At 41.5% G+C, this 27948-nt stretch overlaps 1 protein-coding gene across 4 annotated transcripts in view; it reads left to right on the top strand.

Moving 5' to 3' along the window:
* LOC126248508 (polyadenylate-binding protein-interacting protein 1) overlaps positions 1-27948 on the top strand; it is a 148354-nt gene that overhangs the window by 109218 nt on the left and 11188 nt on the right. For all 4 annotated transcript variants that reach the window (XR_007545496.1, XM_049949555.1, XM_049949554.1 and 1 more), the window contains exons 7-9: positions 6043-6246; positions 14119-14222; positions 20861-20952. Coding sequence is in view for 3 of the 4 variants with exons in the window: in XM_049949555.1 (XP_049805512.1) it covers positions 6043-6246; positions 14119-14222; positions 20861-20948 (396 nt within the window). In the remaining variant the exon portion in view is untranslated. The remainder of the gene's footprint in view (positions 1-6042; positions 6247-14118; positions 14223-20860; positions 20953-27948) is intronic.

The raw sequence follows: 27948 nt of genomic DNA, 5'->3' as shown, positions 1-27948 counted from the left end.
CAACTCGCATATCATATCTGCCACACTCTCCCCCCTATTACGCGATAATACAAAATGAGCTGCCCTTTTTTGCACCCTTTCGATGTCCTCCATCAATCCCACCTGGTAATGATCCCACACCGCGCAGCAATATTCTAACAGAGGACGAACGAGTGTAGTGTAAGCTGCCTCTTTAGTGGACTTGTTGCATCTTCTAAGTGTCCTGCCAATGAAACGCAACCTTTGGCTCACCTTCCTCACAATATTTTCTATGTGGTCTTTCCAACTAAAGTTGTTCGTAATTTTAACACCCAGGTACTTAGTTGAATTGACAGCCTTGAGAATTTTACTATTTGTCGAGTAATCGAATTCTAATGGATTTCTTTTGGAACTCGTGTGAATCACCTCACACTTATCGTTATTTAGAGTCAACTGCCACCTGCCACACCATACAGCAATCTTTTCTAAATCGCTTTGCAACTGATACTGGTCTTCGGATGACCTTACTAGAAGGTAAATTACAGCATCATCTGCGAACAACCTAAGAGAACTGCTTAGATTGTCACCCAGGTCATTTATATAGATCAGGAACAGCAGAGGTCCCAGGACGCTTCCCTGGGGAACACCTGATATCACTTCAGTTTTACTCGATGATTTGCCATCTATTACTACGAACTGCGACCTTCCTGACAGGAAATCACGAATCCAGTCGCACAACTGAGACGATACCCCATAGGCCCGCAGCTTGATTAGAAGTCGCTTGTGAGGAACGGTGTCAAAAGCTTTCCGAAAATCTAGAAATACGGAATCAACTTGAGATCCCCTGTCGATAGTGGCCATTACTTCGTGCGAATAAAGAGCTAGCTGCGTTGTACAAGAACGATGTTTCCTGAAACCATGCTGATAACGTATCAGTATATCGTTCCCCTCGAGGTGATTCATAATGTTTGAATACAGCATATGCTCCAAAACCCTATTGCAAACTGACGTCAATGATATAGGTCTGTAGTTCGATGGATTACTCCTACTACCCTTCTTAAACACTGGTGCGACCTGCGCAATTTTCCAATCTGTAGGTACAGATCTATGGGTGAGCGAGCGGTTGTATATGATTCCTAAGTAGGGAGCTATTGTATCAGCGTAATCTGAAAGGAACCTAATCTGTATACAATCTGGACCTGAAGACTTGCCCGTATCAAGCGATTTGAGTTGCTTCGCAACCCCTAAGGTATCTACTTTTAAGAAGCTCATGCTAGCAGCTGTTCGTGTTTCAAATTCTGGAATATTCTATTCGTCTTCCCTGGTTAAGGAATTTCGGAAAACTGTCAGGAGAATCCTCGTCGCATCTAGAAATAAACTTTCCGCAGACAAAAGGGGGCAGGGCAATGCGAGCTGAGGGAGTAAAGCCGAACGGATAAAATGCCAATCGCTGTCTGATTATGTGGTTGATTGGTTTTGCGAATGGTCAGCATTGTTATAATTACTAGCGAAATCCATAGATTCAGACTACCAGAACGGAAATAAATGACTAACAGGAATAACAGGTGAGAAAGATTACGTATTATCTTCTCGGTGTCTCCAAGAAAATGAAATTTTGACAGAAAAATTTTGGCCAGATTGCTGCACTAGTAAAGACCAGTTGTACAGTCCCCGGCTAGCAGACGCATAAGTTCTATTCTGGAAGTAACGCGGAAACATTCTGTTCGAACACGTAATAACGCCTAACTGGAAAATAATCGCGGGATAACTAAACCTGTGATTATGACAGGGTTAGTGAAGTTAATCAGCGAACAAATTTTGACAGCGGTAGCAATAGTTACAGAATTATTGATGACAAGATTGTTAGAACGAGGAAGGAGAAGAAACGGGGATATTACACAAATTATGGAAGAATAGGACGATTCCAAATTTATATAAAAATTTTGTAATACGTCTTTTCGATCTCATGCTTGAGAAGCTGGTGCATATGAATGAAATGTGAAACTATTTCCTAACATAAAGCTTTTTGCTTGTAGTAGGCCTAATAGGCATTTGATTTTGGTACTTCGTGGATTATATTCTCTCGTGTTATAAAAATGGCCATTTGTGCCAAAACTCGTTTATTTTGTGTGTTAGAAAATTGCTGCCATATTAGAAAGGCCTATTTTGTTTTATCTGGCAGACAGTGACACAATAGACGTAATCAGATCGAGAAACCACACCAGTCTTGGGTATTATTTGTATTAACTGATTTTTCAGTATTAGATAACGACATTTCGATTTTTCATGTAGCAAAACATTTGACGAACTGTGATGAGGTAATAGATCCTTTTGCAGGAAGGAAAGCACGCCATGTAAAGCTGTAGCAAGATTAGAGAGAGAAAAAAATGCATGGAGCTAAGGTTTGAAGAAATGTGTAATTTCTTGCTTATCTCTTGTCAGTTTTGGTTTTATATATCCTATATTTAATTTTATGTCACACAAAACAGCAAGTTATTAACTAATAGGCAATAAATAGTTCAGATTCTCTGAAGAGTTCTTGTTCTCTCAATTACAAATAATCCCATACACTATTAATTGCGAGATTTTTTTTTAAGAGGGGCAGGCTGTCAAACCAGCCGACTGGGAGCAGGAGAGGCACCACAGGACACTTAAATTTCCACTCGCATGAATATAGTTCGGACGTGCGGTAGAAAAATGCTTTATGAAGAGGCGTGGCACTGCACTTTGGCATACTTAAGACCAAATAATATGTCTTACATTTCCTCGAATACATATGTTTTATGTTTCAGACTTTTCAGAAAGATGTGCGCTACAAGATGAACATATTTTGAAAATTGGATTTTTTTTAGTATTGACTCGGTTCGCAAATGTCGTAGATCCAGGGCTGATGCGCAGAGCAGTCTGAGTTATAGTGGGTAGTCTCCACATGACCCGTGTTTACATTTAGTGATTTTGCTGTTTCCTCTTCGTTTACTCTCACTTCAAATGAAAACAAAACGGATATCTGTGGCCGGGAGCTATCAAGTGAATTAAAACACATTCGCATAATTACGGAAGGCTAAAATATGTCATTAGTTTCAGGTTTTATTTTATTTCCACCTTTCTGACAGTCAAGCATTAATCGCCTTGTGTAACAATGAAGTTATTTTTGTCTGTTTGGTAAAGAAATTTGACTTTTGTTAACCTTTTCCGTAGAGGCAGTCAATGTATTTGAAACGAAATGTTTAATTCCAAAGTACTGGCTAGTTTCAATTGTACGCTGCATTTCAAGTGCACGTTTTCATTTTATAGTACATATAGAATTATGTCATAATAAAGAACCAAAGAGCGCTCCAAGAAAATTTACATCCCGAAAACCACACTGAAAAGCTTAATATAAGGTCGAGGTCACATCACTGGGAATCCGGACATACGAATGTACACTTTTAAGTATGCACTTTAAATGTTCACATTTTAATATTGTTCACGAAATTCCGATGCTCCTGCAGTATCCTCTGATGTCTTGTTCCTTTTATGACATAATGTATGATCTTTCAGTGTTTTACACGTATGTACATACGGGCTTCCTACGTCGTGATAGCTACCCAAACGAGGTGTCGCCTGTTATCTTCACTTTCTGACAACTGCTGAAACGAACCTATTTCTAACAGGTCGTGGGAAAATATTGCGAATAGTGGTTTGAAAAGCGTTAATTTCAAAGTAAATATCCTTTTACGTAAGTTGAACTATGTGCGGACATGTACCCTGAATTTATTAAATCACAGATCATTTGACTCTCATTTAAAAATCAACTCTTTGATGACACGCCATTTAGAAGAATTTCGAACCCTGAAGATCAGACATTTATGTCATTATTAAAAATTTTACTGGCACATTTGTGTGATATATCTTAAAGTGTAACACGCTCAAAAAAGATCAACAATATATGCGAAAGCTTAGCTTCTCTTGCAGCTTGAGAACAATATTATATGTGAAAACTTTGCTTTTCTTGTAGCAACACTGTGTATATTAATTTAAACTATTACCTTTCCCTGTTTGTGTGTTCGTGGTACTTAACAGTGATGTTGCTGTTCGCTGACTACATCACGTGTCCTATGCTCTGAATATCCGCTGTCATCGGCTGGCGAGATCATGTGACATGAGCTACAAACGGCCTGTAAAAGGGCATCGAAATCTTGATTTCAAATATTCGGAAAGTAACATGCTGTTTGGTGGAATTCCACTGTATACTTTCGTAATACGAAAATACGCAGCATACATGTTGCTGCACATCAAAGATGTTTCCAAAACGTGCCTTTTTCCCTGAGTTTCGTTTTCTAAAGTGCCGGGATATTGTACGCCCAGATATAAAACCATAACCATTCAAAGCATTGATAAGGGAAAATATACTGTCACCCGGAAGAAAGTGTATTTTTAACCGGGAAATCCGGGAAAAATCCGGGGAATTTTTTTTCCTTGTCCACGTATACACCCTGTAATGGCTTCTGCCTGTTGCTGCCTGTGCTTCACTATTTATATCCGGCAGGACGACGTTTTTTACCCTCGGTGGTAGCTTTTTGTTATTACTCCCACAGTATGTTGCAGTGTAACTTAGCGTGCTGGCCTCACTTCCCCTTACTCAGCACTCTCCAGGCTTCGCTCAGCGCTCGATCTTTGTACGTCCTTGCGTCAGCCTGTTGGTAGACTGCTGCTGTCAGCCAGGCTATCTGTGCATGCTTACTTAGCAATGCCTCGGTCGCCAGCATGCCTCTGTTTTGCCATTCTCCACTGCGTGAAGCAATGCTTGCTACATGTGGCTGCAACAACGTCCTGCAAAAAGCTGCCTACTTACCCCATTGACTCGACGACTCGATTGACCAGAAGTAGTGGGTTAGAGAGCTGGGTCAGGCAAGGGTCGCACTTCTGCTACATGACAAGCTGTGATGGGCCTCTAATCACTCCTGAGTGATATCTGCCCTATGCTACTGTGACATTTATATTTTAGCTCCTGACTCTTTTTAATATTGTAGTCTCAGCACCTGTTATGGGTGTTCTATGCCAGTTTTTCTTTCACCCACCCTTGTTTTTTATTTAAAATGTAATAGTTTTCTCCCATGCTCCTGAAATATACAGTATGACTGCAGTAGTTGGGTCCCTTAAAACCTCATAATCAATCCATCCATCAATTTACAATTGCACCAAACTTTCACACAATGCCTAGTTCGCAGTAATAGTCTCCTGTGTGTGATAAGATACAGGAGTTGGATGACGGTCGATGGCTTTAAGAGAAAAAGAAGTATCAAGTAAGCAACAAAAGTCAGTTTACACTTCCTAGTTTCAAGTGTATAAGGTCCAAACTGGAAGTAATCTGAGTTACAGAACTTCCATCTCACATTATTGCAAAACACAGGTTTGATACGACCTATTTGATGTTTTCAGTGTTTAAGAATTTCATTTATAATTTGTTGTTATTGTAGAACAAATAATAAGCCACAAATCTTCACGTACCTTGATTAATCTTGCGTGTAGTTGAAGTGCTTCTAAGTAGTTTTCTTTCAAAACTTGGGCGATATTCTAGTACAGTATATACACACGTTTTATTATTTAAATTGTTGTGCAGAAATTGTCAAAACATTGTACCGGTTGGGCAGGAAGATTGTTTACATAAAATTCTACACACAAAAGTAGGAGGCAGTCCAGCTAAAAGAACCTAGTATGGTTCTGCAGGTTTTGTAAGTAGTTAGTTTAAAGTAATGTCTCAAGAATATGTTTCACCTATTGTTTCATGTAGTGTTAAGTTATATGAAGCAGGTAATGTAACCATTTATTGCAACTGCGGAATATAGATGTATAGTTATTAAATACACTGTTCGTGGTGACATTGTAGGAAAAATTTGAAGTTTAGAAAACATTTCATATCATGTCACCTATGATTTAAAAATAAAAACATAGCAACTGTATGTGAAATGTTAACTATCATAACTTGTGAGAGGAAGAAAAAGCTCGTGGAAGTTTTAAACACCTTAGCCATTAAGGAAAGTCTCCATCCTTGTATTGCATAAATTTAGATGTGTTTTTTGATTTTTGTAATGTTTTTTCCAGCTGGCTGGCAGATACATAGATTCGATGGATACTGTTGCAATGGATAGAATCATGAATAAACTTTGTAAATTAACAAATAAAGCCACATGTGATAAAAGTTTATCATGTCAGATAATGTCTGTGGCAGAACTCCGCAGGGCAAGTTGGGGCAGTAATGTGAATGAAGCACCAAACCAAAATTCAGAGCCCTCAGTGGTTAATGTCGTAAGTATACTTACGAAACTTGTTACGAAATTGACATAGAATTATGTTTAACCATTTATATTATAAACAGACTTAATCATTTACATTGGAATTTATTTATGGAATTGAAGTACCTTTGGGTGCTTGCATTAAGTTTTGAACTGCTGAAAATAGAATTAAAAAAAAGGTTGGTTGGTTATTTATTTATTTGTTACTATGGCTTCATATATTCCATCTTTTCTTTTACCTGCAGAACAGGGGTAAATAAAAGGATCATTGTTTTGAAGAAATTTGCATTTAACTCCCTGAATGTTGGAGGCAAAAGTTCATCATATAATTCAAACATTGTAGTTTTCTGTTAGGACATTTACATTGAAGGAAATGTCTTCTCAAATAACTATCTTGTTCTGTCATTAGTGTCTTAATATTTCATCTCTCAATTCATTTTGTGGTGCCATTTAAGTGAGTAGTGTCCCACTGTCTTATTATTCAGGCAGTTCATTATTATTTTTCTTCTGAATTACCACCAAGTCCAGATCACACAAACACAAGAAAATCTTTTGTTATCTGGTTTCAAAAAAAGTTTCTGCATTTGCATTTAGCTATGCTAACTAATGAGCTATGAAGACTGTGAGAACTTATAGGTAATAGTAAGCATATCCGTAATTGAGCTTGTATATATTTAAAATGATGGTCACTAGAAATTGTGAAACTTTCTAGTTGCTATTATTTCTTAAATTTCCAAGGAAGGTAGCTGGTAGTGGTGTGCACTGTTTGCTCAGTCATGACAATTGCTAGACCTTCTCATGGACCACTAGTCATTCATATGTTTTATTACCCAAGTCAGACTGAGGCAGCCAAGCAGTCAAAATGTGAACATTTCCACTTTTTGCAACTGAATGCAAATCAGTAATTGTAATGATTGCAAGACATCTTTGTGACATTTTGCAATCAGAAACAGTTTGCTATTGGTTTGATGTGTTCAGACACCAGACACTCTTGAAGACAAAAGGTGAGAGTGACTGAAACTGAAGACAACAGGCTTTGAAACTGGACTTGGATGGAAGGCAATTTCCTCTGTAGCTATCAATAAATAGAATAAGTGTTTGGGATCAGATTTGGATAAGTTTGTAAAGTTCAACAGATTTGCGGTCATTGGATACTACACCTTCTAAGGCTGACTGTCCATTAGACCTGTATTTGTCCAACTAATTTGACAGCCGTAAAGAACCGCACATGGCGAGTGTCTATGGCTCCTTGTTTCTGGGTGTGTTTTGTACCTAACAACAAACTATGGATGTAGGTAAGCTTACAAGTGTTTCGAAAGAGAACAGGCTACTGTGGCATGTGCAAGACGAGGTATCACTACTGCAACTTACAGAGGAAACTGTTGTTGAAAGTTGCTGATGACACGTGTGTGGAAAAAGGAAATTAGGTAATATTGTGCGATGAGATTTATTGAATACATGACATGTTTTTACTAAAAACTAGTACAGGCATGTATGGCATGCAGTGTACATTGAATAAAATTGTTTTAAAGATTAGTAACTGTACTTAAAAACAAAACTGAGAACACCACCTTTAACCATATGTTCAACTAAATAATGAGTATTCTGTAAAGTGTTCAAACTGCTTTCATTTGTGCCCTTCCCATGTGCAAAAGAACATGCAATTTGTCTCTAATGGAATACTCTGCATTGATACCGCTGACATTAGGGTATCCTTTTGTTGATTGTGCTAGCTAGCAAATGAATGTAGCTGCTGGTTGTTCCCTCTCCTAGTCAATTAAGATACTGTGCAGAAGTTGTATACATCTGAGTATAATGTCAACATTATCAGGGTTTTTGATTTCAACACACTTTTTTGCAGCAATCTCCATTTACTACTGGTGGTCATTATTCCAAACGCAAATTCTAGCACTTGCCGAGCCTTAGAAAGACACTTGCTGAAAGTATTTGTAGTTAGCATGTGCTGTCTTTGGAGGCCACATTGTTAACTGAAGTTAAAAATCATATTCCTTCTAAGAGACTACACAAGGTAGTACTGGTTTACAGGTGTTTCTCTAAATCAGTAATCCACTAAACAGGCAGCAACTGCTGTGTAGATTTAAGAACACAGATGACACAAATTGTAATGTAAACTGTCTTTATCTCAAATAAAACTTTTCTTGTTGTTGTTCCAATATCTTACTTTTGCTCCCATCCCCTCATGGCACTTAGATGGGAAAAATGCTGGAGCCACAATTTTCAGGTGTTATACTCTGTGAGACACCAGCTTATACTCCTTCCCTACTAGCCATTTGTTCTTTCTTAAAGATATCTTGACACTGCCAGCTGTGATACTCTGAGGAATTGGCTCAGCTGCGTATTTGAAAGATTCCCTTCTTTGCACTCAGTGGTACTTTGCTGTTGAGAAATTTCATATTTGTCTCTTAAATGTGAGTAGTACAGGTAGAGTTAATGTTCAGGGTGTGGTTACAACATAGAAGGTGGAGAATGAAATATTGTGTAATTGGGCAGAAAGGAGTAGGCTGTGTCTGCATGAAGTAGCCCAGTGAGTTTAATGCTCCCCTTGAGCAGAGTCATCAACAGTGTCCTAGTGATTAGGAACTGTGTGCCGCCACTTCCTCCTCTTGGCAGTGATTACAATTGTTTTTCACTACTAGTAGTCAAACAGTCTACTTCACTCATGTACCTCGCCATAGCATGTGTTAGTGATTTCTGTAATGGGGATGAGTTGCTTTCAGTTTGTGTGTTTTCTTCTGTAAAATAACTTTCTTCTTATTGCTCAATCTTCTCTTATAAACAGTTCAAACATTGCCATCTTGGACGACTTACAATTTTTTTCATTTTATGTACCCCTTAATAAATATCATTCTCTTGTGGACAATGCTGTACCTAAAAATGGATCCTGGGAAATAAAATTGACCCACAGAAGTGATGCAGTGATAGTTTTAATTTTTGCATTTGATGACTATTTTTGCTAGGAAAAGCAAGTGCTCCCAAACAAGTATAACTGGTTATGCACAGTCTGGGATGGAGTAGAATCTGCATCTGGGAATATTGATTTAGGTTTTCCCAAGTTATCTCCTCTGTCCCCCCCCCCCCCCCCCCTTTTGGGAAAACCTAAATCAATATTCCCAGATGCAGATTCTACTCCATCCCAGACTGTGCATAACCAGTTATACTTGTTTGGGAGCACTTGCTTTTCCTAGCAAAAATAGTCATCTAATGCAAAATTAAAACTATCACTGCATCACTTCTGTGGCAATTTTATTTCCCAGGATCCATTTTTAGGTACAACATTGTCCACAAGAGAATGATATTTATTAAGGGGTACAGAAAATGAAAAAAATTGTAAGTCGTCCAAGATGGCAATGTTTGAACTGTTCATAAGAGAAGATTAGTCCCGGAAAGTATCCTGTCACAAGTGGGGCACTTTTGTGGTTCTTCTGTGGGAGGTTCTGGGTTTGAGGGGATGAGGAAGTGGCTCTGGTTATTTGCTTCTGTACCAGGTCGGGAGGGTAGTTGCGGGATGTGAAAGCTGTTTTCAGGTTGTTGGTGTAATGGTTCAGGGATGCCGGACTGGAGCAGATTCGTTTGCCACGAAGACCTAGGCTGTAGGGAAGGGACCGTTTGATGTGGAATGGGTGGAAGCTGTCGTAATGGAGGTACTGTTGCTTGTTGGTGGGTTTGATGTGGACGGATGTGTGAAGCTGGCCATTGGACAGATGGAGGTCAACATCAAGGAAAGTGGCATGGGATTTGGAGTAGGACCAGGTGAATCTGATGGAACCAAAGGAGTTGAGATTGGAGAGGAAATTCTGGAGTTCTTCTTCACTGTGAGTACAGATCATGAAGATGTCATCAATAAATCTGTACCAAACTTTGGGTTGGCAGGCCTGGGTAACCAAGAAGACTTCCTCTAAGCGACCCATGAATAGGTTGGCGTACAAGGGGGCCATCCTGGTACCCATGGCTGTTCCCTTAAATTGTTGGTATGTCTGGCCTTCAAAAGTGAAGAAGTTGTGGGTATATAATTTTTTTTTCCCAGCCTCGTGTTACACTTTCCACCTTCTAATACCATGTCACCCTCACAACACCCCCACAACGACCCTATTAAGTTTTATTTACATTCCCTCCGCAAACATGCATTCGCCCTAGCCAGATTACGCTCCCATATTTTATTTTCGCAGGTTTGTCTGACATTTGGCATTACCCCCAAAGGCCTCACACTTCAAGTTCCCATCTCTGGCTGCAACCCTTCTTTCCACCAGTCCCTATACCAGTTCCAAACTGAACAATCCATTGCCCTCACCCACACATCAACTCAGCCAATGAACACACCCGTCAACTCCTATCCTTAATAAAAGTCCTCAATCTTTCCTCTCCCGCATCCACACCGGCTGTTCAAATCATCCTCCTACAGGCCAACGGCAAATTGGAGCAGCATGCCACCCTCCACCTCAAAAAAACTATCCAATCTCCTGGTTTCCCACCTCCGGAAAGGCAACTCACTCACCCTTCACAACCTTTCCAGCAAACCTTAACCTCCTCTCATTGCACGCAAACCCAGTCTCTCCCATCTACTCAATCTCCCACTTCCAGCTCCACTCCCTCCAAAACCTCAAAATTCCAATCAACACAATCTGGAACCACAACACCCTAATTCAGTAGTTAACCTTTCCTCCAAACCTCTCTCCCAATCCGAAACCTCTGTTATATCCAAAGGCCTCACCTTCAGCCCCACTCCCAGATTCAACCAAACAGCCCTCGTCAAAGATTTACTGTCCTACACTCATACTCTCTGCTGGAAATATCACTTTGCCACAAAGAAAAATGATCCTCCTCCTCCTCCTAATGATCCAACTCTCCAAGACACTATCCAAATTGAACCCTGCCTGGAACAGTTCCGTCCTCCATCACAGTGGGACCCACCTCCTCTTCCTCAAAATCACCCTCTCCAAACCTTCCAGGAATTTCTGACTTCCAGCCTTGCTTCTCAATCCTTCTTAAAAAAAACCTTAATCCTACTCCCAACATCACCACTGCTGAAGCCCAAGCTATCAGTGATCTGAAGGCTGACCGATCTATCGTCATTCTTCCGGCGGACAAGGGTTCCATGACCGTGGTACTTGATCGTCGGGAGTATGTGGCTGAGGGACTGCGTCAGCTTTCAGACAACACCACATACAAAGTTTGCCAAGGTAATCCCATTCCTGATGTCCAATCGGACCTTCAAGGAATCCTCAGAACCTTAGGCCCCCTACAAAACCTTTCACCTGACTCCATCAACCTCCTAACCCCACCGACACCCCGCACCCGTACCTTCTACCTTCTTCCTAAAATTCACAAACCCAATCATCCCGGCCACCCCATTGCAGCTGGTTACCAAGCCCCCACAGAACGTATCTCTGCCTACGTAGATCAACACCTTCAACCCATTATATGCAGTCTCCCATCCTTCATCAAAGACACCAACCACTTTCTCGAACGCCTGGAATCCTTACCCAATCTATTATCCCCGGAAACCATCCTTGTAACCATTGATGCCACTTCCTTATACACAAATATTCCACACGTCCAGGGCCTCGCTGCGATGGAGCACTTCCTTCCATGCCGATCACCTGCCATCCTACCTAAAACCTCTTTCCTCATTACCTTAGCCAGCTTCATCCTGACCCACAACTTCTTCACTTTTGAAGGCCAGACATACCAACAATTTAAGGGAACAGCCATGGGTACCAGGATGGCCCCCTTGTACGCCAACCGATTCATGGGTCGCTTAGAGGAAGCCTTCTAGGTTACCCAGGCCTGCCAACCCAAAGTTTGGTACAGATTTATTGATGACATCTTCATGATCTGTACTCACAGTGAAGAAGAACTCCAGAATTTCCTCTCCAACCTCAACTCCTTTGGTTCCATCAGATTCACCTGGTCCTACTCCAAATCCCATGCCACTTTCCTTGACGTTGACCTCCATCTGTCCAATGGCCAGCTTCACACGTCCGTCCACATCAAACCCACCAACAAGCAACAGTCCCTCCGTTACGACAGCTGCCACCCATTCCACATCAAACGGTCCCTTCCCTACAGCCTAGGTTTTCGTGGCAAACGAATCTGCTCCAGTCCAGAATCCCTGAACCATTACACCAACAACCTGAAAACAGCTTTCACATCCCGCAACTATCCTCCCGACCTGGTACAGAAGCAAATAACCAGAGCCACTTCCTCATCCCCTCAAACCCAGAACCTCCCACAGAAGAACCATAAAACTGCCCCACTTGTGACAGGATACTTTTCAGGACTGGGTCAGACTCTGAATGTGGCTCTCCAGCAGGGATACGACTTCCTCAAATCCTGTCCTGAAATGAGATCCATCCTTCATGAAATCCTCCCCACTCCACCAAGAGTGTCTTTCCGCCATCCACCTAACCTTCGTAACCTCTTAGTTCATCCCTATGAAATCCCCAAACCACCTTCCTTACCCTCTGGCTCCTACACTTGTAACTGCCCCCGGTGTAAAACCTGTCCAATGCACCCTCCCACCACCACCTACTCCAGTCCTGTAACCCGGAAGGTGTACACGATCAAAGGCAGAGCCACGTGTGAAAGCACCCACGTGATTTACCAACTGACCTGCCTACACTGTGAAGCTTTCTATGTGGGAATGACCAGCAACAAACTGTCCATTCACATGAATGGACACAGGCAGACAGTGTTTGTTGGTAATGAGGATCACCCTGTGGCTAAACATGCCTTGGTGCACGGCCAGCACATCTTGGCACAGTGTTACACCGTCCGGGTTATCTGGATACTTCCCACTAACACCATCCTGTCAGAACTCCGGAGATGGGAACTTGCCCTTCAGCATATCCTCTCTTCTCATTATCCGCCAGGCCTCAACCTCCGCTAATTTCAAGTTGCCGCCGCTCATACCTCACCTGTCTTTCAACAACATCTTTGCCTCTGTACTTCCGCCTCGACTGACAGCTCTGCCCAAACTCTTTGCCTTTACAAATGTCTGCTTGTGTCTGTGTATGTGCAGATCGATGTGTGTGTGTGTGTGTGTGTGTGTGTGTGTGTGTGTGTGTGTGCACGCGCGTGCTCGCACCCCCTAAGGTAAGTCTTTCCACTCCCGGGATTGGAATGACTCCTTACCCTCTCCTTTAAAACCCACATCCTTTCATCTTTCCCTCTTTCCTGACAAAGCAACCATTGGTTGCGAAAGCTTGAATTTTGTGTGTGTGTTTGTGTATCTATCGACCTGCCAGTGCTTTCGTATGGTAAGTCACATCATCTTTGTTTTTAGATATATTTTTCCCGCGTGGAATGTCCCCCCCCCCCCCCACATTTCTGAAAGACCTCAGTCCTATGGAAACACTGATCTGTAACATTGATTTCTTCTGTGGAAATGAACTACAGCTCTTAGTTGTTTGTAACTTGCAGATAGCAACTGAACTTTTGCAGTCCAGTTGATAGTGTTAGCAAGAAAGAGAACCAGAATAGGGACAGGAAAACTCCCACAGCTATCTTTTTCTAGATATGATAACTAATTTCAGGGTTTTCAAAGTAACTCTCTCTAACCTACAACCATCAGCACCATTGGCTGAACTTGAGCAACTGGGCTTGGGCATTTTCTCCCCCACCACCCTTGTTGCAGTAATAATTATCTTTAGAGCTTTATTTCACACATTACTGTTAGCTTCAATATCTGGTGGGCCAGAAACTGGATAATCTGCAAATGCATGGAAAATTATCCAGATCAGTATGTTTACTCACATTTATGTCATCAAACAAATGTTTGTGTTGTCATTCCATTAATGTGCTTTTTTTCCTGTTATAATGTGATAAGACAAAAACAATATATTCAGAATACTCCATGTTTTTTCAGGGAAGTGATCCAATTTTTTATGGTCCTGATGGCAGTATTCTGTCTGCAGAGGAGAGTAAATTCCTTGAAGAGAATTACGAAGAAGTAGGAACAGCTGGTGAAGAGTAAGTATAAACAAATTATTGATTGCACTCGAATTTTGTAAGAAGTAATAAAATAATACATTCCATATTATTAGATACTTGATTCTCTTCACATCTCTAGAGATTTTCAGCTTCCTGTATCAAGGATAGGAAATTCTATAGCTCTACAGATTTTACAAGTTAATTAATCTATACTCTGCTGGCTGTTCATTTTCTGCACTAGCCATTGTAAGTAACAAGATAAAGCTGGATGCTGCCTGAATAAGCATTGCATTACAAATTCTACATGAGGATCTAATCTAATCCATGGATAGTTTTTGGAATCACCCCTCCCCCCGCCTCCATCTGAATGCATATAATGGATCTCACCTCTACATTTTCTGCAAAGAACTGTCACTGTCAGTTGCATTGTGAGTGATTGGTCCATGTGGCCACGTGTCTCTAGCTGCCTGAGCCAGACTACCAGACACAGTGTTCTTTATTTGTGTGTGTGTGTGTGTGTGTGTGTGTGTGTGTGTGTGTGTGTGTGTGTGTGTGTCTCTTTCAGAAGAAGGCTTTCTGGCTAAAGGCAAAGTCTTTTTGTTGTGCTCCACAACTCAGCATCTTTCTCGTAATACTGTCATTTTGTATACTTATTGTGAGGAGTTAAAAGACAGTCGGTGCCAAGCGAGGTGGCGCAGTGGTTAGCACACTGGACTCGCATTCGAGAGGACGATGGTTCAGTCCCACGTCCAGCCATCCTGAATTAGGTTTTCTGTGATTTCCCTAAATCGCTCCAGGCAAGTGCCTGGATAGTTCTTTTGAAAGGGCACGGCCGACGTCCTTCCCTATTCTAATGAGACCGATGATCTCGCAGACTTCCTTCCCCGTCCTTCCCTAATATAAAGAGTCCAATGATCACACAGTTTGGTCTCTTCCCCCAAAAAACCCAACCCAACAGTCAACATGTAACATCTGTCAATCAAGAATATCCTTAATTTGAGTGCATTTTGTGTATTCAGTTGTTGCATTTACTTTTTTAATTAAATTTATGCCCTTTCCACAAACACTGATTCCCATAAATCAAGGAAAAACTGGTAATGAAACCTTGCTGAATGGCATAACACTAATGTGGAAACACTGCACCTGGTTTTAAATTTATATTCACATGGAAAATATATTTGACACACACAAAATGCATGTCTTCTTAGTATTCCATATGTAACTCAGTGTGTCAGAGTACTTCTAAGCAGCAATTCAGGATAAAGGGCAGTGGTGGATGATGATGATGATGATGATGATGATGATGATGATATGGCTGTGAGTCATAGTATCTACATCTATATCCATACTCCGCAATCCACCATACGGTGCGTGGCAGAGGGTACCTCGTACCACAACTGGCATCTTCTCTCCCTGTTCCACTCCCAAACAGAATGAGGGAAAAATGACTGCCTATATGCCTCTGTATGAGCCCTAATCTCTCTTATCTTATCTTTGTGGTCTTTCCGCAAAATGTAAGTTGGCGGCAGTAAAAGTGTACTGCAGTCAGCCTCAAATGCTGGTTCTCTAAATTTCCTCAGTAGCAATTCACGACAAAAAACACCACCTTCCCTCTAGAGACTCCCACCCGAGTTCTTGAAGCATTTCCATAACACTCGCATGATGATCAAACCTACCAGTAACAAATCTAGCAGCCCGCATCTGAATTGCTTCTATGTCCTCCCTCAATCCGACCTGATAGGGATCCCAAACGCTTGAGCAGTACTCAAGAATAGGTCGTATTAATGTTTTATAAGCGGTCTCCTTTACAGATGAACCACATCTTCCCAAAATTCTATCAATGAACCGAAGACGACTATCCGCCTTCCCCACAACTGCTATTACATGCTTGTCCTACTTCATATCACTCTGCAATGTTTCGCCCAAATATTTAATCAACGTGACTGTGTCAAGCGCTACAGTACTAATGGAGTATTCAAACATTACAGGATTCTTTTTCCTATTCATCTGCATTAATTTAGATTTATCTATATTTAGAGTTAGCTGCCATTCTTTACACCACTCACAAATCCTGTCCAAGTCATCTTGTATCCTCCTACAGTCACTCAATAACGACACCTTCCCGTACACCACAGCATCATCAGCAAACGGCTGCACATTGCTATCCACCCTGTCCAAAAGATCATTTATGTAGATAGAAAACAACAGTGGACCCACCACACTTCCCTGGGGCCCTCCAGATGATACCCTCACCTCCGATGAACACTCACCATCAAGGACAACGAACTGCGTTCTATTACTTAAGAAGTCTTCGAACCGCTCACATATTTGGGAACCAATACCATATGCTCGTACCTTAGTTAGGAGTCTGCAGTGGGGCACAGAGTCAAAAGCTTTCTGGAACTCAAGGAATATGGCATCCGTCTGATACCCTTCATCCATGGTTCACAAGATATCGTGGAAAAAAAGGGCTTGCGTTTCGCAGGAGCGATGCTTTCTAAAGCTGTGCTGATGCATGGACAGCAACTTCTCTGTCTCAAGGAAATCCATTATATTCGAACTGAGAATATGTTCGAGAATCCTACAACAAACCGGTGTTAAGGATATTTGATCCGTCCTTCTACCACTCTTATATACAGGTGTCACGTGCGCCTTTTTCCAGTCGCTCGGGACTTTACGTTGGGCAAGAGATTCACGATAAATGCAAGCTTACAGATACTGTCCCATCGTCACAGGTGCAGGCTACGCCCCCCAACCTCCAGGGCTGTTAGCAGCAGTCTTCCATTCCAGGACTTGCCCTTCTAGGTGGCTGTTGTACAGATCCATCAGTTCTCACAGAACCCCGCGTGATCCATTTTGCAATGTCATCAGTCTCCTATCCAGCTGCCTTTCTCCTTCAGAATCAGCTTCCTGCTTTTGTTTTACCCTTTTTCAGGTGAAATCCTACAATAAACCTTTTACTGAATGGCCCTTTCTTCTTCCCACATTCAGTTCATGGTCCTGGTTCCCTCCATATTCAATTGCTTCGGCAGCTCAATCCTCCACAATAACAATGTCTCCTCCAGGCATTTAACCATATTTGGCTCCATGGCATTTTCCGCTCTCAATGGAGAGACAGTATTGTGTTTCCCGTCCTTAAGCCTGGCAAGGATCCATCAACCCTAGATAGTTACCGGCCAGTCAGCCTGATTGATGTCCCCTGCAAGTTACTAGAACAAATGGGGGCTCATCTACTCAGTTGGGTCCTTTAAACTCGGGACCTTTAATCTCCTTACCTTTGGGGCGTTTTGGAGTGATGGTCTTAGATCAACCATCTGCTTCAACTGGAAACAGCAGTTTGTCAGGCCTTTTCTTAGCACCACCATCTCGTCGCAGTTTCCTTTGATCTTCATAAGGCCTACGAAGCAGCTTGACACCATCCTATCCTTCTTACAATCCATGAATGAGATCTTCGGGGTCCCCTTCAGATCTTTATTAACCAGTTCCTGTCTCATCAGTCATTTACAGACTGGGTTGGCACAGGCGGTGGCTCACCTTCATCTGACGACAAATCTGTGTCTGAAATAATACAGAATGTAACAGAACAAATCGCAACGTGAACTGTCTTGTTCTGCATCGATTTAGTAAGATGTTAGACTTACCTGGACTATCGTTATTTTCCGGCGTTTCGTAATCACTGTCACTATCGAAATCCGAAAAATCATCATCAGTAGGTTCAGCAAGTACTTCTTCAATCATTTTTCGAAGTTTTGCATCCTCATCACTCGTCATTGTGAGTAAAAAGAAGATAAACAAGCTAAAACCAAAATACTTGCGCCAAAATCAACGGTAAACAAACGACAGGACATCACAGAACACGTAACATACGCATGAAAAACACACGTGAATTCATTCGGGAATATATACGGATATATCGCATTACCTCACTAGGTGCTGCGATCTAGTGCTAATATGATGAACTACAAGCATTACAGGACCTACAGGTTGTAGCGGGAACGTTAACAATGTGTTTGAAACACTAAAACAATGTGGAATGCGGCAGGACTTAATATTACGGCGGCCGCATTTTCTTCTTTTCCGCCCGCGACATAATATTACGGCGGCCGCATTTTCTTCTTTTCCGCCCGCGACGTAATATTATGGCAGCCGCACGGTAAGTGTTAATAGGATGTGTGATCACCACAGATAGCAGTGCTCACGTGGCAACTTGCACCCATGCTGGCCACAAGGTTGGTAAGAGTTCTTGTTGTATGGTGTTCCATTCCCCCACCAGTGCAGTTGATAAATGCTGGGTGGTAGTTGATGCATGGGGACATCCTGCAATGTCTCCCCAATGCATCGCAGACATGCTCATTGGGTTTTAAATCAAGGGAATGGGTAGGCCTATCAATTCGCCAAATATCCTCTTGTTCCAAGAGTCTCCTCCACCTGCGCTGTTCGATGTGGTTGTGCGTTGTCATCCCTAAAAATTAAGTCTGGGCTTAATGCACCTCTTAAGACTTACGTGGGTCAGGAGTACAATGTTTCTATTATGTTGGCCAGTGGTAGTACTATGTTCAAAGACTTGGAGGTCAATATGCCCATGCAAAATTATGCCTTCCCACACAATGACACCTGGATGATCAAAATGATCATATTCAGTGTGTTCCTGAGTGCATTACATGTTCCCACTGCTCACCATATGAGGGTATGTCCGCTATAACAACTCCTTACCAACCTTGTGATCAGCATGGGTGCACATTGCAGAGCATGCATTGCTTATCTATGGTGATCACTCTCACTATTAAGAACCATGTCCCACCTTTCCACCTTCTTTAATGTACAGGGGACCATCACAAATCATGGTGACATAAGTGTAATTATCATTTTTTAATAAAAGTGTCATTTCTATTCATCTCACTGCATATTTCTTTGTTACCTTCTATACTGTACCACAGCAGTTCTTTCTATGGATGGTCAAAGTTTCATTGAGCTCTGTTACTTGTGAAAGTTACTTTTATTGGGAAGTTCTGCACACCAGTGTATTATGGCAGAAATAACTACTACCGAATCTTGTACTACTAATAACAGTTCTATACCCTTATGATTCCTGTTGAAAAATTTTGATTGCTGACTCTCAGAGCACAGTCAGATCACTACACACACACACACACACACACACACACACACACACACACACACACACCTCTTCTCACTTATCCCTGCTTCAAAAGTGTTTAAATTACATGGTTTTGTGGCGTACACGTCTTCTTTCAAGTACCTCCACAGAAAGAAATCAAATGGGGTCAAGTTTGGAGTCCTTGGTTACTGCTCAACATTTCCATGATACAGCATAACATGGCCTGGAAAGGCATTGTGAAGCCATTCTTGTGAAATTGATGTAAAGTGCGGAGATTTTCCATCCAGCGTGAAGTATACATTGTCCATGTCATCCCAGTTTGCACCAATGGGGTGAATAAAAGTTTGTACTGCCTGTCCACACATCACCATAATTCATTATTTCACAAAAAATTTAAAATCATCATCACAAATACCACACCACACTGTCAAGTGATGGATGTGACTGCAATCTGTCAATCTTAACTTCAGGATTGTTTCTCCTAGGATTCCAGTAGTGACAGTTATTAACCCACCCACATGGGACACTGCTTCGGCTGACCACAGAATGTTACTCAGGATACCTGGTTTTTCTTCCATCCATTGTAATGTGGATTCAGCAAACTCGGTCCTAACTTCACAGTCCTCTGGTGACAATGCTTGGACAAAGTGTGGGTTTCGTGGCTGTCTGTCGATCTCCTTCATTATCTGTTGGGCCAAACCATACGATAAACCAGATACCACAATATATTGCCTAGGGGACCATTTAGGATTTTATGCAAACACTGCTACAGCGTTAGCTTTAACATCTTAAGTCATAACTATCTTTTGGGGCTCAGCACCCTTCAGGTGAGTAAGTTAATACATATGCAACAATTTCCATGCAGTCTCTCTATTGTTTTCACTTTCCCTTTCTCCCATCCCCTCCATCTGGCAACTTCCATACTACGGTTTTAGCTGCAATCCGAGCATGATCAGAAATGTTTAGCCTTTGTACCATCTTTACTTACTTGTGGTTAGACATGTAACAAATAATTGTTTAACAATTAGTTATCAATTATGTAATAGCATAGAATGGAGTGTAATGTAGCATTGAATTTTTTAATGTTATATAGTTTCTGATAGAATAGCAATGAAACAGAAAGTGGTACATATTGTTGAAAGATAGTGTATGGGCGATGAACAGAAGTTTCCATTCTGCATTTTGCAGAGTATGGAAGTGCTGGAAAGAAATAACTGCAGATCTAACATGTGAATTGGTATGTAAAGCTTCCTGAGAATTCATAGGTAGGAAGAGCCTAAGCCTTAGAAGATGAAAGGTAGCACGCATTCCAGTTAATAACAATTATTTTAACCTGTCAGGAAGTTCATTTTCTCTAATTATTCCATCCTGTGTAAATTTACTTTTCTTATATAAGTAAATACTGAAACAATAATTTCTTCAGCTTACTGATTGTTGAGCTCCTTGTCTGTTTATGATGTTGTTTCAAGAAATACAGCAATGAGCCAGTTTTTATGTATTTTTAATATGTATAATAAATACTGGGAATTTAAATATAAAGACTGCTTTAATTTTCCAGTGATATGGTAATTTGGGATTATGAGGATCCAATGAATGGACTAGATGATGCATTTGAGGAATTCCTGAGGTTCTCAAAACAGCAGTAAAATTGTAAGTATGAAATTGTTAGATTACTGACACATTCTTATAGATGAGATCATGTGTGATGGTTCTCTATCTTATGTAACTTGAATCTGCCCTATATTCTGAAGCCTGCCATTTCAAGAAAGGTGTAGAAAAAGGAAACTGTTTCTATGTGCTAGAAACATTTCTAGAGACATTCATCTTACTCAGTCATAACAAAGATTGTCCCGTATTTACAGACTTAATTTCTCCTCCTCCTCCTCCTCCACCACCACTGCCATTTCTTCTATCTCCATAATCACTTTTAGAATTACATCACTTTTGATTTAACAAATGACAAAGAACATGAGCTGCTAAGTCCCATTCAAGTGGAAGGATTCTGAAATCTTTGATACTTGGGTACAGAAAATGCAGTGGTGAAAGACACGTTTGATGTCGCTACCATTCAGAACACTTTGTGTCGACTGTTCTGTTTTTAATTGCTGCTACCCCCGGAAAGCCCACATTTTTGACACTGTAACTGTTGTGTTTGTGTCAGTGGATTATTAATTAATTAATTAATAACAGTAATCATACAAATGCATCATTATACAATATGAGAGGCAAATCACAGATGTTTACTAAATGTTTTGAATGTCATTTTTCCTCTATTCATAGCATTGTATGACAACAGTCTTAATTTAACTTTGTATTACTTGTTATAAATATGTACTGAGTATGGAGGTAACTGTCTCTATGATGTTTGTTCATGAATCCGTGTTATTTCAATGTGAAATTTATCCCATAGTAGCTGATCAGTATGAGGCACAAACACCCACCAGTTGTCAATACTGGAAGACAAATAATAAAACCTTCACCCTATCACATATTCTAACCCCACAGTGGCTGCACTACTTATCCTTCTGCCCCTGACGTAAGCGATCAACTTTATACTTAGCTCACAGCTGAATTCATTTTAAAATAAAGCACACCTTAAAATATTATTCTCTGTGTAGGTGTTTTTGTTTGTTACTAAGCAAGACAACTATACTTTTGTGAATCTCTGAACGTTAGGCGACATTTTCGATTCTACTGTTAGTTTCTAGATGCGTATTATTATAAAATACAGCTGGGCCGCATGAATACTTCATTCAGGCCGCAGTTTGGTGACCACTGAGCTAGAGCAACGAAAGCAGTTTTCTGAAGAAAGGCATCAAAGAAAAGTTAATTGATAACATTTGTCATTGTATCAAGTGACAATTCAGCTAGTAAGTTTTTGGGATACCCATAGTTCTTCTGAAGAGGACAATTAAACAATATTCAATTGCCATAAATGTTAAGTTCTTGTTCCTTCCCCTCCCCAAAGCTGGAAACGTTGTTCCCACTCTTTATCTCATTTCCTGTAGTTGTTCCTTTCCTCTCTCCTCCCAAAAATGTATCAATATGACACGGAACAGCCACCAAGCATACATTGCCTGTGCACACACTTTTGTCGATGTTACTTGTAGGGAGCAGAAGACTCGTATTTTTCTGCTTTGCACTGAAATTAAAAGTAACTAGCAAAGCTAAGGTAAGGTTAAACTGTCACATAATCAAACTGAAGTACCTTTATAATTTAACGCTTTCAGAACGGTGCAGCCAGGATTTTATTCACCTGAGTGATACCATGCTTTTTCAGTTTTTCTGAATTGTGTGTAGGAGGTTCTACTGTACAGAGATTTGGTTGGTTTACTGCAAAGAGACAGTTGCATCACTGACAGTTCTTTTATACTGAATTGAAAATGTGTTTCCACAACAAAAGAATTTTTTGTCATTAGTTTCCTAAATTAAGATTAGAAGTTGTCCATATTAAGAATAAAGTTATTTCAGAATATATTCTTTTTACTGAAAATTAGTTACATGTGGCTCAGCATAAAAAATTTGGAAAGATTTTGGAAAATGAAGTCTTACATCAGATTTTTCACAATAATACCCAGTACTTTTTCTTGCCACTTCTTCATATCTCACTGTGCTTCATTCTACACAAATCTTACAACTCCTCTGAGGCCACTTTGGCATTCCTGTAGCCAAAATCAATTTAGAAAAATAGCTTCCTTGAGACTGTTCACAGGTGAACTATTTTGAATGGAAAGAAAGTTCTTTTACACTGTAAATACTTTTGGATTAAGGGAGACCATTCACCGAAAAGTGGAAACCTAGGGTTGTTGATGGGCACACACAAAAGAAAGAGAACTTGCTAGCATTCAGAGTTATCCTTTGACAATTGTGAAAGGTGCCATGCCATATATCAGCCCTGCTCCACACAGCAGAGCTTTTTATGTTGATATGACCACCAACCAGCTGTCAGCTAGAATGAATGGCCACTGCCAAGCTGTTGTCAAGAACAGAATTGACCACCCGATGGCACAAAATGCAGTTGACCACAACATGCTCAGCTTCAAAGGCTGCTTCACAACCAGAGCCATCTGGATCCTTCTCTCCAGCACCAGTTAGTCTGAACTACACTGGTGGGAGCTAGCCTCCCAGCACATCCTCTGCTCTTGTAATCATCCTGGCCTCAATTTCAGGTAACCCACTATCCCTGCACACCCCACCCAACAGTTTCCCCCATGTTGGATGCTACAGTCTTGCCAGCCCATCTTCCTGCCACCCCTTGTCCCCGCATTCCTAGCTGGCAATCTGACTACCTCTCTCCAAGCCACTAGCCATTTCCCTGCTTACCACCTCCCTCCCCATCTAGCCACCCCACCTGACACTACCCCCACCGCAACTGCAGTCTGCCTGCCGAAAAATAGCATTGGCACTGTTAGTCCAACTGGCACCATGTAGGAGCACAAGTGTGTGTGTGTGTGTGTGTGTGTGTGTGTGTGTGTGTGTGTGTGTGCGCGCGCATGCGTGCGTGCGTGCGTGCGTGTTTGCTATAGCTTGTCAAATGATGGCTCCAAAAGCTAGGAAGTTTCATTTCTTTTGTGCTTGTCGACAACTCAATGCTTCTGCCTTTCAGTGACTGGTGTCCTTTAATCAAAAGTGTTCTGAATGTAAGTTTATTCAACCAGGCATTCTCCGTTCACAAAATCCTCTTCCAATTTGGTAATAAATTCAAAAAGTTGGTTGATACAAGACCTTGACTTTTCATAAACATACTTACAAATTGGCGAAGAGTTCTCGGGCTTCCAGCCGGGTGGTGGTGTCTTCAAACTGCAGTTTGAAGACACCGCCACCCGGCTGGAAGCCCGAGAACTGTTCGCCAGCTGTATACGCCGGGAAAGCATACATTCGTACTTAAAAATTTTCAGTCATCATGAAAATGTGAAAAAAAACTTTCTTAAACCATTTTGATTCCTCTGAAAAGGAAGTAGCCCATAATTGGGGGTCACTGTGGTGCCTTGTTGTTATTATTATAATCCAAAATATAGTCGGGTTTCATCCTCTCTGTTCTTCTTATTTTGTTCTGACATTGACAGTGGCTGCAGTGATTTTGTATTTCACCATTACATCTACACCTACTAGATACTCTGCAAGCCACCTTATGGTGGTTGTACCACTATTTGTCGGTTCCCCACTTGATCCACTTGCATATAGAGTGAGGGAAAAAAACTGTCTGTACGCCTCCATATGAGCCATAATATATCATACCTCATCTTTGTGGTCCTTGCATGCAATGTATGTTGGCGTCAGTTGAATCGTTAGACTGTCAGCTTCAAATGCCAGTTCTCTAATTTTTCTCAATGGTGTTTCTCAAAAAGAACGTCGCCTTCCCTCCAGGAATTCCCCATTTGAGTTCCTGAAGCATCTCCGTAACACCTGCACGCTGTTCGAACTTAACAATAGCAAATCCAGCAGCCTGCCTCTGAATTGCTTGATGTCTTCCTTTGATCCGACCTAGTAAAGATCCCAAACCCTCAAGCAGTTCTCAAAAATAGGTCACACCAGTGTCCTATATGCGGTCTCCTTTACAGGTGAGCCACTCCTTCCTAATATTCTCCCAATAAACCAAAGTCTACGGTCTGTCTTCTCTACCACAGTTTTCACATGTTCATTCCACCTCATATCGCTTTGCAACATTATGCCCAGATATTTAAATGACTTGACTATTTCAAGCAGGACACTATTAATCCTGTATCCTAACATTACAGGTTTGTTCTTCCTTCTCATCCACACTAACTTACATTTTTCCACATTTAGGGCTAGCTGCCCGTCATCATACCAACTGGAAATTTTGTCCAAGTAATCTTGTATCTTCCTGCAGTCACTCAACTTCGACATCTTACCATACACCAGCCATGCAGCCTAGGGCGCCTTGCCACGGTTTGTGCGGTTCCCCCCATCGGAGGTTGGAGTCCTCCCTTGGGCGTGTGTGTGTGTGTGTGTGTGTGTGTGTGTGTGTGTGTGTGTGTGTGTGTGTGTTTTCTGTCCTTAACGAAAGATAGTTTGTTAGATTAAGTAGTGTGTAAGCCTAGGGACCGATGACCTCAGCAGTTTGGGCCCCCATAGAACTTACCACCCCCGCGCACCACAGCATCGTCAGCAAACAACTACAGATCGCTGTCCACCCAGTCCACCAAAGCATTTATGTATATAGAGAACAACAGCGGTGCTATCACAGTTCTCTGGGGCACTCCCGATGATACCCTTGTCTCTGAACACTCGCCATCGAGGACAACGTACTAGGTTTTACTGTTTAAGAAGTCTTTGAGCCACTGAACTTATTCCATATGCTCATACCTTCATTAACAGCCTGCAATGGGGCACCATGTCAAATGCCTTCTGAAAATCTAGAAATTTGTAATCTGCCCGCTGTCCTTCATCCATAGTGCTCAGTATATCACATGAGACAAGGGCAAGCTGAATTTTGCACAAACCATGCTTTCTAAAACCATGCTGGTTCGTGGACATAAGCTTCTCACTCTTAAGAAAGCTTATTATACTCAAACTGAGAATATGTTAAAGGATTCTGCAGCAAACAGAAGTTAGTGATATTGGTCTGTAATTTTGCGGGTCCTTTCTTGTACCTTTCTTATACACACTACTGGCCATTAAAATTGCTACACCAAGAAGAAGTGCAAATGATAAACGGGTATTCATTGGACAAATATATTATAATAGAACTGACATGTGATTACACTTTCACGCAATTCGGGTGCATAGAGCCTGAGAAATCAGTACCCAGAACAACCGCCTCTGGCCGTAATAACGACCTTCATGCACCTGGGTATTGAGTCAAACAGAGCTTGGATGGCGTGTGCAGGTACAGCTGCCCATGCAGCTTCAACACGATACCACAGTTCATCAAGAGTAGTGCCTGGCATACCGTGACGAGCCAGTTGCTCGGCCACCATCGACCAGATGTTTTCAGTTGGTGAGAGATCCGGAGAATGTGCTGGCCAGGGCAGCAGTCGAACATTTTCTGTATCCAGAAAGGCCCGTACAGGACCTGCAACATGCATTCGTGCATTATCCTGCTGAAATGTAGGGTTTCGCAGGGATTGAATGAAGGGTAGAGCCACGGGTCGTAACACATCTGAAATGTAACGTCCACTGTTCAAAGTACCGTCAGTGCGAACAAGAGGTGACCGAGACATGTAACCAATGGCACCCCATACCATCACGCCGGGTGATACGCCAGTATGGCGATGACGAATACACGCTTCCAATGTGCGTTCACCGCGATGTCACCAAACATGGATGTGACCATCATGATGCTGTAAACAGAACCTGGATCATCCAAAAAAAAGACCTTTTGCCATTCGTGCACCCAGGTTCGTTGTTGAGTACACCATCACAGGTGCTCCTGTCTGTGATGCAGTGTCAAGGGTAACCACAGCCATGGTCTCTGAACTGATAGTCCATGCTGCTGCAAACATCATCGAACTGTTCGTGCAGATGGTTGTTGTCTTACAAACGTCCCCATCTGTTGACTCAGGGATCGAGACGTGGCTGCATGATCCGTTACAGCCATGCGCATAAGATGTCTGACGTCTCGAATGCTAGTGATAGGAGGTCGTTGGGATCCAGCACCGCGTTCCATATTACCCTCCTGAAACCACCGATTTCATATTCTGCTAACAGTCATTGGATCTCGACCAACGGGAGCAGCAATGTCGCGATACGATAGACCACAATCGCGATAGGCTACAATCCGATCTTTATCAAAGTCGGAAATGTGATGGTACACATTTCTCCTCCTTACACGAGGCATCACAACATTGTTTCACCAGGCAACACCGGTCATCTGCTGTTTGTCAATGAGAAATTGGTTGGAAACTTTCCTCATGTCAGCACGTTTTAGGTGTCGCCACCGGCGCCATCCGTGTGTGAATGCTCTGAAGACCTAATAGTTTGCATATCTCAGCATCTTCTTCCTGCAGGTTAAATTTCGCGTCTGTAGCACGTCATCTTCGTGGTGCAGCAATTTTAATGGCCAGTAGTGTATTAGTCACCTGCACTTCTTTCCAGTCACTTTGGACTACATTTTTACTGTCCTCATGTTTCACAAACAGTAAATGTTCTCTTCTGGAAACGAAAGTTCATTTTTTTCAGCTGGTGGACAGTTATATATTTATCTAGCTTTTTTTCTACTTTTCAGTACTGTACTGTAATACCATCTTGAAAATAAATACAAAGAATGTAGCAAATGTCATCTGCTTTCCTTAGTTTATATTTTTTAGTACACTCATCATAAAGTACCTTTATACAGATGACAGAAGTAAGGTAAGCACTGGAATACATTTACAAAGCTGAAAAAAAGGCCAACGTAAGTCCTAATCAGTGTCTTAACATAGTATAATCTGCGTGCTGTAAGAGCAACGGCATTCATATCCAAACTGTTAGTAGATGAGCAATAAGTGTAATTGGCTGCCATACACCTTCTAAATCACAAGAAAATACCTTAATATATAGAGGCTCTATTTCAATACTTAACTTTCTAAATATTTTCTTGACGAAGTTTCGCATCCATATTATGTTGTGTAAAACAAGTTATTGTCCGCTTCTGGTTACAAAATCTTTACTGCAACATGCTATCTGCCAAGTTTGGTTATTGTA

Source organism: Schistocerca nitens, chromosome 3 (genome assembly GCF_023898315.1).
Source record: "Schistocerca nitens isolate TAMUIC-IGC-003100 chromosome 3, iqSchNite1.1, whole genome shotgun sequence".
In the NCBI taxonomy this organism is placed as follows: Eukaryota; Metazoa; Arthropoda; class Insecta; order Orthoptera; family Acrididae; genus Schistocerca; species Schistocerca nitens.
This window is presented reverse-complemented; position numbering and strand designations above follow the sequence as displayed.